This window comes from Blennius ocellaris (genome assembly GCF_963422515.1).
Source record: "Blennius ocellaris genome assembly, chromosome: 19".
NCBI lineage: Eukaryota > Metazoa > Chordata > Actinopteri > Blenniiformes > Blenniidae > Blennius > Blennius ocellaris.
Window position 1 is genome coordinate 16,679,456 of NC_137668.1, and position 12,469 is coordinate 16,691,924.

The 12,469-nt window shown below is 38.9% G+C and overlaps 1 protein-coding gene across 1 annotated transcript in view; it reads left to right on the forward strand.

Moving 5' to 3' along the window:
• The first annotated feature begins 4,207 nt into the window (after positions 1-4,207).
• ube3c (ubiquitin protein ligase E3C) overlaps positions 4,208-12,469 on the forward strand; it is a 28,845-nt gene continuing 20,583 nt past the window's right edge. The window contains exons 1-11 of the mRNA XM_080515387.1: positions 4,208-4,301; positions 4,864-4,974; positions 5,557-5,610; positions 5,967-6,041; positions 7,108-7,254; positions 7,395-7,510; positions 7,618-7,775; positions 8,430-8,583; positions 9,598-9,818; positions 10,845-10,996; positions 11,408-11,595. Of these exons, the coding sequence (XP_080371513.1) occupies positions 4,909-4,974; positions 5,557-5,610; positions 5,967-6,041; positions 7,108-7,254; positions 7,395-7,510; positions 7,618-7,775; positions 8,430-8,583; positions 9,598-9,818; positions 10,845-10,996; positions 11,408-11,595 (1,331 nt within the window). The 5' untranslated portion in view covers positions 4,208-4,301; positions 4,864-4,908. The remainder of the gene's footprint in view (positions 4,302-4,863; positions 4,975-5,556; positions 5,611-5,966; positions 6,042-7,107; positions 7,255-7,394; positions 7,511-7,617; positions 7,776-8,429; positions 8,584-9,597; positions 9,819-10,844; positions 10,997-11,407; positions 11,596-12,469) is intronic.

Sequence of the window (12,469 nt, forward strand, 5' to 3'; positions counted from 1 at the left end):
TATTGACACCCCGTTGCCCTTAACCTGTCTACCAATAAAGCTGATTAGTTTTTGTCAATTCATCAGCTAACCGCGCTCCTGGGACGTTTATTTGCTCGGGGGAAATCAACAAGTCACCGGGTAGTTTCCAAGTAAAGGATCGCCATTTAATTGTGGACCCTGATGATCATGACCAATTACAGAATGATAACAGGGAGATTGATGTGGGTGGGATGTGTGCCCGCATGGAAACCTGAAGAAGAAAAAATAGAAAGAGAGAGCTGTGTGGGAGAGAGACGTCACTGTGCGCTGTTTTTGCCTTTAACGCCAAACATCTGATGAGGGATTTATCAAATCGAATCTCCCACATCATTGTAAATTGAGAATCTTTACTGAAACATGACTGAAATGAACATATCTTACTGTGTTTTGAAGGAAATAGTCTTGGACGCACGGATTAAATATGTGTTATGAAGTCACGAAGCCGAGAGAGACTGGCCCCGGTTTAAACATAATGATGACGATATTGTGGAGGGCTAAATAAACATCCTCACCTCTGGACATTCAGCAGAAACGAGTCGACACAACAGAAATGTTTGCCACATCAATTAAAGGCGTTTTCTCAGCCCTGTGCGTGCTGATCGGAGCAGCCGGACTCCTGATCACCAGCCGGGCTTCGCCTCGTCTCCACCGCCGCTTTAATTTCATTAAGGGGCCGCATGAATATTTCTATTAAAGCGGCGGTGAAATATGGAGCCATTTAGTATTGGCCTTCGCCGATCACCCAGATTTATCGCCCCTTTTCATCACATCCAGGAGAGAGAGAATTAATAAGGCAACCCGAGATGGAGCCGAACCCTAAAACCCTTTTCTTTCCTGAAAGCTGTTAATTTGCTCCATAATTACTTTCACAATTAACTGAAATACAAATCAAAGTGACAAATCGGGATAGTTTATATATTAATTACCTACGGTAAATGTGTTCATTATGAAAAGGCAGTTTAAAGGGACCTGCTCTGTCTCTTCTAATGCAATAAATAGCCAATCCTCCTAAATTGGCACAAACGCAGCCTTTCATTATGAAATGTGCAAAAGCGCTTTTAAAACATTTATGGTTCATAATAATTTTTTTTTTTTTGGGGGGGGGGTTATATGATTATTTTCAGGCTGGTGTTATCTGACCTGTGTCATCTCACAGCCTATCTCACAGATCACCAGGGGGAAAAAAATCTTGAATTAAAATCAAGATCTATACAAACAATTATATTGCTCTCAGATACATTCTGCTGCACTTTACATGTGACATGGTAGGCACACAAGATGTTATTGATTAATCCACATACCTGCACCTATTGCAAGCTTTCAGCCTCTATTCATTTATTCATCCAAGCAGGTGGAAAATAACCTGATCAAGAAAAAACTATAATAAAAATAATGATAATAACAATAATAATAACAACCATCATCATTATCATACTGTCAGGATATAAGCAATCATTATATCTGTTTTAAAGAAGATTGAACCAAAAATATAAAGAAAATATTGAAAAAGCGACTATAATAAAAGGCTAAAATAAAAAATCCTATTTCATTTCATGTTATTTTAAAAATTACAATACGTGGTTATAATAGCATTTCTACACAACAAAAAGTCCAGAGTTGAGTTAACTCCCACAGTGTTTATTTGAGTCCGACGGACTCTAGGCTTTTTGCTGTAGAGATAGAAAGTCTTTGGTTGACCATCAATCCTCTATTAAACCTAAACTCCTTTTCTTTTTTTAAAGTCACTGCATGTAATTGTCATTTTGCATTGGGATGGATGTTTACTTCGCAGATGTAAATATTCCAGTAGAAACATAAAACTGCACTTAGTTATAAGCCTAATTGTGATGATTTGACTCCTTTGGAGAACCATAAAATATATATAGATATTCTTAAGTGAGATTTTTACTTCTTTGCCTAATACCAGAAAAACAACAGTGTTAAAATGTATAGAGCAAATGTTTTTCCTTCAATACCACCTATCATTTAACCAGATAAAAAAAATAACATTATTAGAAATATCAGTAAAATGGTGCTCAATGCCATAATGATATGTAACAACAATACTAATTATTCTGTGGTAGGAACATAAAAATCTTTGTATTGTCAGGAATTATTTTGCAAATCAACACTGTTAATGTGTAAGTAATGTACAGACAATGTCTGAAGGAATTCACATGCTCTGGAATAAAACAATTTTTCAATTATAACTTTTATGCAGCCAAGCAGAAGATACCAAATATGGGAAATTATTCAACCAAAATATTAAAAGTGGGATTAAAAATGATTACAAGTGGGTTCTAAGAACTAAATACTGCAAGGATTAACTTATGTACTTATATGTTATATCATTTCACCTATTATCAGTTATACTAATACTCTACTTGGTTACACCGTCAAAAGATTGAACTCTCAAACATTTGATATTTTTACACACTCTAAATGGGAAAAATCCATGTAAAGATCTCAGGATAAAGAACATTTTGTAACAGAGCTACTGTTATTTTATTGTGATTTGTTTACTCAGAAGCTATGTCGACAAAGGTGTACGATTTTGCTCAGTAATTTTTCTTTTTAGTTCAAATAAAATGCCTAACCCTGAAAATATGCAAGAATATTCTATATAAGTGGCATAACAATGCAGCATAGCTGATTCCTGAAAAAAAATCATAAATCACTAAAACTGAAATGTTGTAAATCAAAATGCACACTAATCAATTAATTGATCAATATATGAGAAGGGTAAAATGGGAAAATGACGTTCATACTTGCATGAAAAATCCTTGAAGTGGTCAGTCAAATATATACTATTTATCTGTTGTACTATCATAACTCACCTTTTTAAAAAGCTACAAATAACCTATTTGCCACATATTTGCCAAATAATTTGTACTTTTTTGAATATCAATGTATAGAAATTATTAGAAATATAGAAATGATTAGACGCTAAATACACACATTCATTATTTTTAAGATACTTTACCAGTCTAGAAATGTGTTTGAAAAAGCAAGAAAAAAAGAAAAAACCTGAAACAAAAATAAACACATGGATTTTTCCAATAATAATGTTATATTTTTCAAGTAGTATTGTAATGCTCTTTGTTTGAAACGTAAAAGCTCCACGTGCACCTGAACAGCATGGTAGGGATGATTATAATAGAGGGGTCCCACACAATGTTTATCAAATGTGTTCGACAGCGCCCCACGAGGTACTCCAGAACACTGCAACTGGAATGTGAAATGCGCCTAAATCATCGGCCACTTCATTAGGACCACTTGACCAGTTTAATGTGATCTAATACAACAATTCCAACATAAATTAAGGTTTCACAGAGGTTCTGGTGTTCACTTTTGCGTTTGATATTATCATAAAAGCTTCTAACTGGACTTTAGGATATTTTCGTAGTTTTAATTTACAGTGGTGTTCTACTGGACTGCTTTGTATTGACAGGTGTCGCTATTTTTTGAGCATAAATGAGAGCGTCAAAATATTGGAAACCCCTTTATTATTAAAGGAGTTTCCAATATTATTATTGCATTAATGTGGACTAATAACTTGGACCTTTTTGTAATTTCAAAGCAATTCTCAGCTGTTTTATGTTTGACATGCTGTCAAAATAGCCATACAATTATGAAAGTGAACTTATTACAACAACAATGATTACTAAATGATAAAAAAAGAAGCTTTTAGCATAATGTAAATGGTGTATTTCAAGATGTTTTTGAATCGAAGGGTTTGGGGTGTTCTAAGAAATTATTTTTTATATATAACTGTGTGTTTTTTGTTTGTTTTGTGACTTTTCTGACCTGCGAACGTAGTTAACATGTGCCTGAACAGTGCCTCATAGTGACATTTATGTTCTCCCTCTATAAGAGGCCAGGTGCAAATATTACTAACCAAGGCAGCCGCTTAATTTTTATACATAACTATAACCCCACTGTTGGGAGTCCACACACACACACACACACACACACACACACACACACACACACACACACACACACACACACACACACACACACACACACACACACACACACACACACACACACACACACAGAAGCTTCTCAATGGATCTGGACAGAAGGCGGGTCTAATTGTTGACTGACGTGCGTTTCGTCCAATCAGCCGCCGGGGCTAACAGGATCCGGAAGCTGTTAAGTTGACTGTTCCCTGTGTTGATTTCTAGAAAGGAAAAGAAGACTTGACGTTTGGATTAACCACAGCAGCCTTCTCATAGTTATTGTGTCCGTTTCACACTTTAATTCACTAATCAAAGGTAAAGGACTGAAGGGTTGTTAATTGACGATGCTCGGGCGCGTGTCCTGTAAAGAGACGACGGTTTAAAGAGGACATGTCCCCGTGAAGTTAGCCTCTCTGAATGCTTAGCTGTCCTGCTAGTTAGCTGCAGCGCTAACGTCAACAAAATCATGCTACTGACATCCGCACGAACCCGCACCGCGACATGTCACGAATAAATGTTGTGTACGTGTTTGTCTTCGTTGGTGTGTGGAGTCGGGCAGCGTGAACAGCCTCGCTGAGCCCCTGACAGCTGCTGAGTCATTAGCTAGCCGGCGAGCTAACTATTGTGAAAGTGTCAGTCAGGAGTGAAGCTCACCTTGACTAAACTTAGTATTGAGAGCTTCTTTCGTATCGTACCGTGATCACACGTCTAAGAAATGTAACCGCAAACGTAGCCATTTATTGTTGTGACTGGAGATTCAATTAGCCGAGGGGGATTATTTACAATTCATGTGTTCAGTTTTGTTTCATTTCGTCGGTGCTGTTTTTGCTGTTGGATTGAGACTAAAGCTCCACTTTCCTTTCACGATCTCTTTCAGAAACCTGCAGCAAAGTGTGAATCAGTCAATGGGAAAAATCTGACAATGTTTAGCTTTGAAGGAGATTTCAAAACAAGACCCAAGGTTTCACTTGGAGGAGCCAGCAAGAAGGTGAGTCTCATGAAGAGATACTGTAATCAATTTAAAACATCTATTTCCTCACATCCATTCATCCATCCATCCATCGTCAATTGCCATCTTCAGTTCACTGGGTTGTGGAGCTGATCCAGCTGACTATGGGTGAAGTTGGGGTCATCCTGAACAGATTTCCAGGCTGTCAGAGGCCAAACACAAAGAGACAATCGCACTTGCATACACATCCATCCATGCATTCATCTATGTTCTATACCACTGTGCCCAATTTCAAGTCAGTGTGCCTGAGCCATTTCCAGCTGTCTCTCGGTAAACACGGGCTATACCCTGAACAGGTCACTGATCAATTACAAGACAAATATGGAGAGAGAGAAAACCTCATTTAGATTCATATTCATGAGCAATTCAGAGTCACCATTTAGGTCAAATGCATGGTTTTTGTAAGGGAGATGTATTAATTACAGCAAGGTCCCCAAGCCTGGGGGCCTTGGTCACCTTGCTGTAAGGTCACAGTCCACCACAACATTGTGCATTCACATATTCTTACTGAAAATTATAGTATTATTTAAAGTGTTTTCAAGTTGTTCTGTTTCTTTGCAGGAGGAGAAAGCATCTCTGCTGCACCGTACTCAAGAAGAAAGACGAAAAAGAGAGGTAAAGGCCTATATATTCACCTTGGTTTTTTTTGTTACGGAACTATTCGATTTTAGAATTTAAATCAATCAAAATGTGTGTAGCTTTAATCTGTCTTTAACTAGGAAACCAAAAGGTTGTATTAGGACCTGCAGAAAAACATAAATCGTGTTTCTCTGACATAAAGTGGGATGAATTGTTAAAGACAGATATGCCAATATTGTTTTAGGTTTTCAAGGATTTGGTGAAAATAAAAGAATAGTCTAAAACAGTAAAATATGAAGATTTAATACTCTGAGAAATTAACTGCTTGCTTTTCTTGGTTTGGTAATCATTAATAATTTATTTTATTTATAACATTTGTGTTATTCATTTAGGATGAACGAAAGCGACTGAAGAATGCCATCATTATTCAGTCCTACATACGTGGCTACCAGGACTTAAAACATCAGGTATGTTGACAAAAGCTATTTGTTTTATATTTTCACACATTATCTTTAAAAACCATGCGACTTTAACATCCCAAGTGACAGCTGCACATTTAGCTTGCATGTTTTTTTAAAGGGAGCAATAATGCAGCAAAATACTGATCGATCTTCTTGGGTGAGGAGGTTGGTTGGGAGACTGGGAGACCATATTTTCATTGCAAAAAAAGAGAAAACTGGGACTGATTGTGATATTTTTTACTCAAGATTGTAGTGTAATTTTTGTGTTTTAAATGCGCATGCTTCCTCTAAATTACAGGAGCTTCAGAAAAAATTCTGAGTCCGAGTGAGGAACATTTGTTTTTTTTTTTTGACTGAAGCCTCTTAAAAAAATCTGTCGTCATCATGAGTCTTTGTAATCAACATCAGGGAACGGTTTTGCAGTATCTTTTTTTCAGCATCTGTCAGAATTGAAAATTGTAGAGCTTGTTATGAGGGACTGTTTGATGATTTCGGGTTTTGTTTTTTTTTTTCGATTTTTCCATGACTTTATGTTTCCATTCAGCCAACATAATAAATGTATTTAGCCTCAGAACTGGACATTTAGTGAAGCAACCCTTTGTGATTTTGACACAGTTGAATATAGTTGCCATTAAAGTTCATCACAGGGAATACTTGTAAGTCATTTATTTTTTGATGATGCAAATATACTTTTGGACAACTTGGTTAATTTATGACGTACATAACAGTCAACACAATCCGGAATACTGACAAACCATAACCTGTGCATATGCAAAGTAAACTCGGCTTAAAAAGACAGAACATTTGTATTTTCTAGAATACTTCTCTGTTATAACAAAGCTCATCGGCAACAAAACTTTGGACAACCTTTTTATTTCTTTTTCACACGATTTCAAATGACTTGGGGAAAAGTATTCTGCTTGGTAACATCTCAGAAAAAAGTGCTACTCTAAGCTGATGAGCTGCTTAAGCTACTTGTGTGTCTGTGTGTTTGGCCGAGGTGTGATGCAGTTGAGTCTATTCTAACACTGTATTTGTACTAAGTGACCTTGGACCTTTTTTTTCCCTCCAGTATGCCATCCAGAGGGCTCGATTTGACGACTGTGTCAACCAGACGCAGGCCGGGGGGGCGCCGCATGTGTTGGACGGCGCTTGTCTCTGCCTCTTATCCAGACAGCTCATATTTTTCTACAGACAGAGCGTGGACGCACACAGATTGGTCAGAACATGTTTGTTTTGCTTTTTTTCATGACACATTCGAATTTTCTGCAGATATTCATATAACCAGGTGTGTTGTATGCCAAGGTCTTTAAAAACAACAACAACAACAGATCTGTGTATTCTTGTGTATTTCTGAAGATATGGCTGTGCCAGAATCTGGTGAAACACAACGGTCAGTTTGTGACGCTGTTGGTGGGCCCACAGAAGCAGACTTGTATGTTTCAGATCAAGAGAATCCTCGGCTTCTGCTGCAGGTGGAGTACACAAATAATATATATATATGTATGTTTGATTTTTTTTTTGGTAATCATCCAGCAAAGTATTTCTATTGATCTTCCTTTTTCGCTCTTTTGACTTTCAGACTCCTGCAAAACTGCAAAGATGATAGTCTAAACGTTGCTGTTCCCATGCGGATGTTAGAAATCTATTCTTCAGAGAGAACCTATCTTCCCGTAATTCCAGATGCTAAATATGTAGCTTCATTACTTGAGCAGATTTTGCACTATATGGTACAGAAAGGTAAGTTTATGCTGCCGTTCAGCCTCCACATTAATGTCTCGACAGTGATCGAAGATTTACATGATTTAATGTTAAGTCCGTTACTTCCAGAAGTAGTTGACTTAATACTTTTCAAATAATGATTCTATTCCACATTTTACTGCGATGAAAACAAACCTTCTGAGAGCTGATTAATAATAATGGGCCTTATTTTGAGTATTTACCTGTAAAAAAAGACAGTTCTTTCTATAACTGTTATCCACGTATACGTAATGCTTTGCAAAGGCCAAATATGTTTAAAAGAGCTTGAGTATTCCTAAAGGCTTGATTTTTGATATTGTTACTGTGTAAAATTGCCAACAACTTGTCATCACAAATATTTTAATAAGTTTCAGTTGACTTTACAAGTTTTTCAAGCTTACATAAATGAAAACAACTATTGATTTATATCTTTAAAACTAGAAGTATACGATGTAGAGAATTACTATCTGCACCTGTGTTGAACATTGGTGCTACTCTTCTTTTCCACATTCTTTTTTAGTAATAGTTGAAAAATAACTGAGAACGTTTTGTCCATTTTAACATTAGACCATTACTGATAAGGTAAATGTACTTACATTACATAGTTTATATACGACTGTATCAGTTTCACCCTCTCTCTCTCTGTCCCCTCAGGATACTACAAGTCGCTGTATATTCTGGTGAATCACAGACTCCCCTCCAGTCTGGAGTACAGCGATGCTCCGTCTGTCCCTCTGGCAAGCACACTGTTGGAGCACATCCTCAAACCTCTGCACTTTACCTACTCCTCCTGCACAACAGGCGCAAGGTACAGCGTCCCAGTAAAACACCTTTTCAGATTGTTTTAAGTCAAACAATTTCAAATGTTATGTTACAGCAGGAAAATATGTTCAAATCAGCTCTTAGTGTTTGCCTGCTGCTATTAGGCTTTCCAAATTATTAGTGTAACAACATTTTTAATATTGTTTTAATATTGTTAAATAGTTCATGGATCTATTTTCTGTCGATTTTTAACGAGTTATTAGTCTCACCTGATTTATCTTCTGTGGTGTTATTTATGTGAACGTGAGTCCAAAAAAAGAATTCATTCATTCATGTGTTTATTTAAAGTGTGGTTAAGGTAGATCATTATATCTGGATAAAAGTTGATTTGAGCTTTGCTACTTCCGAGGATGTATCCCAAGAAATGTTCTATTTACGACCAACAAATACAGATTAGCAAAAATATCCATTAATGTCCTGGTGTGTACCGTAAACCTGTTTAGAAGTGAACTGCACAATAGCAGGAATGAAACGTCTTTGTCCTGAGTGAATTCTTTTAAAATCGTCCATTAGCCTCATCAGACAAACTACAGCAGTTTTTTTTTTTTTTTTTTCTCTTCCGAGTCGGTGGTGGAGTAGTACTTGCTCCTGAGACCAATTTACAACGAGCCATAAAAGTCCCCCAGACCGGCTCACTCGCCGTCGTGCAGAATATCGGTCTGTTTGTCCTCACTTCGAGACATTCTTAATAACAAACGGCGAGAGGACTTCTTTTCTTCTTTGAAGAATAGCAAGGCGGGAGTGAGAGAAACTTGTGTCCACACGGCTACTTACAGCTAATTATGTGACTCGGCCCACCAGATGTGTGTGGCTGGCTGACACAAAGCAGCCCTGTTTGGAGAGACAATATTAGAGAAGTCCCGCAGCAGAAAGAGCAGGGTGATGTAAAAAAAACAAAAAAACAAACCTCCCCTCGAGTCTCAGGTCGTTTCTGCATTTCACTGTATCCATGCATTTGTCTGTTTTATATTAACTCCTTCGTTTCTCTGTTGTCTTGCAGGCAGTTTGTATTTTCGGCTTTCACCGAGGAGTTTATTTCTGCGCCGTTCACCGAGCAGATCTTTCACTTCTTCATCCCGGCGCTGTCAGACGTCCGTCTCTCATTCCCATTCGAGGCCTTTCTGAGCTCCCTGCAGGCCACCATCAACTCCTCCTCAGCGGCACAGAGCCAGGCGCCGTGGCTCTTCTACTTTGTCCTCTCTGCCGGAGAGAACTGCCTTGGTGGGTGGGAGACTCTCTGTCCTGTCCTACTTCTGTTCTGATGCCAAATAATAGAGAGGGTTAGATTACCAAGAGCTTTTTTTTTTTTTTTCCCCCCCCCATTACTTCATCTGCCGTTCACTCATGCTCCACAAGACAGCCTGAAGACATTCATCGCACATTAACTCCTTTGCCCAATACTCGCTGTGCAAAAGATGATCACCACTGTGAAGAATCTACATCCATCACTTAAATCACCGTCTTCGTTTTCAATTTTTTAAAAACAAGTTAAAAATGGAATCAATCCACCCACAAGCTTTCTTCATCAACTCTTATGTAATTCTAAGTGATGTAACCTTATACTCATTCTGTTAATTACCTTTGCCAACCAAAGTTGGGCGAGAAAGTTATGTTTTCGCCTGCGTGTATTTAGTTATTTATTGGTATGTATGTATATATGCATGTATTTTATGTTTTCAGTTTTAGTTTTCGCAAAAACTACGCAGCCATGCATGAAATTTCTCGGGATAATTTGTCATCATCCAAGGACCAGACGATTAGATTTTAGCACGTTAACGGCTACCCGTTTTTGAGTAAATCCCCAAAAACTCGGAAAAACATTTCTCATACTAAGCCAATAGGAGAGGCAGGTGGAGGAGATCAGCGTCTGTTGCCATGGAGACGCTCACTTTTTCAGACAGTGATGATGCCACCTGACCTACCGAGTTAGCAAGGAGAGCTATCACGCTATAGCGATGCTAACTGTTCAGCAAACAGATGTCGTTGGCGAAGGTCTGCGCTTTTTCCGAGTGCCCCTTCTAGTTTTGTTGTTTTTTTTTAAACTTTTTCCTCTGATGGGTTCCTCTCAGTTCTTTCTTGTTTTTCTACGATGGATTGAGAGGTGATAGGGTACATTTCTCTCCAAGCTTTTAACCTCTCAAGCAGATTTATTTTTTTTGTTTTGGTTCTGTGTTTTTCTGCTTGTGTCTATTTCGTACATCGGTGCAGAGGAGAAGTGGGCAGTAATGTTGGATTGTGTGTTGGCAGGCTCACTATCGGAAGAGGGTCTCCTGCTGTACCTCCGGGCTCTGCAGACGCTCCTGCCTCTGCTGCCGGTGTCAGAAAGCAGCAGCAGGCCTGAAGTGAGCAGTGACTCAGAGGATGATGACGATGGTAACATCCACCCTCTACCCATGCAGGTACAAGCATCAGGCACATGTAATCGGAACTTGACCGAATACAAAGATGGCTGTTGTTTTTTTTTTTTTTTTTGCCAACTCTGGTATGTCTGGGATTCACTTGTAAATTGCAAAGGTGAAACTTCGAATTTAGTCTGGCTAACTTTCGGGAACCTCATTGCTTCTCTTGGCTGCCTGAATAATTCTTATATCAACATTTCTTTATTCAACTTGAGTCCCAAGGTGGTTGCTTAGCAAGCTGCTCCCTCGACAGGTCATTCGTAAATCCTAGTATAAAAATATGTTTTTATATTGCCATTCTCCCAATGATGCGCAGTATCAAATAAACTTAACACCATTTCTCCTGAAATCATTGCTATTTTAGATACGTGTGCTCATTTCAGTCGTTCCAACAACTTTCTTTTCTGTCAGGATGACAGCAGGATTTCAGTGCAGCTGATCACAGAGGAGTGTGTCCACAAGCTGGACACCAAGCAGCAGACCAACGCTCTGCTCAACCTGGTGTGGCGGGACTCCGCCAGCGAGGAGGTTTTCACCATGATGGCATCCATCTGTCACACACTCATGGTGCAGCACCGCCTCATGGTGCCAAAAGTCAGGTACAAAAGCTCTTGATTTCTTTAATTTCTTTATTCCTTATTTTCCTTGAGTTCAGAATGTTGTGCGTGCCATGTCAGGCTGTCAGGATCAGCCCTGCATCAAAGAGAGCTTCTTTACACACCTACCTGATTTAGCACAAGGACGTGTTTCAGCGCTGTAAGCAGTAATGTAAATAACGGCAAAGCGAGGCGGGCCGCTATCAGCGGCCCGCACCCAATGGCATTTACAACCGGCAGAGGAAGCAGGGATGTCAGTGAAGCTGTCAGTTCTGGATGAGGGCAATTACCTCTTCTCAGGTTGATTACATTAGGGCCAGGATGTCAGAGGTAGTGCGGGGGGCCGGGAGGTGCGTTGACTGACAGGAGGTGATCAAGCATGAGCGTTATGAATGGTCCACCCGCTCTAGTTAATTATTGGGAGGAGGCAGCTGCTGTCAAGCGATTTGTATGTGTAGCGGGAGATGTGTCCGGAATATCATATTTGCACCTGTGTTTTGCTCCATTTGGTCATTGTTACTCGCCTTAACTTTCCTCAAAACATGCAAATATGAACAGGGGGAGTTTTTTTCTTATAGTTCTGAAAGCTGTTGAGCACCAGTAGTTGTCTGTAGAAAATGTTTTCAGTATTGCTTCCACACCGTTGTGCAGAATTTTGAAGAATTTTAGTTTCTACCTCCATATTGCCCCTATTTATTTGTTTTTGCAGCTTCCACCTATGCTCAGCTTTTACCATAAATCCTGTCCTTCGTTATCCATCATTATTGGATATCTGTACAAAATAATTAGCTCACTGAGAAAGATTAATCACTGCAGGAGTGGACGGGATAGCTTTACAAGAGGCTAAGGGGAGCAAATTGCATCCCGGCCTTGATTT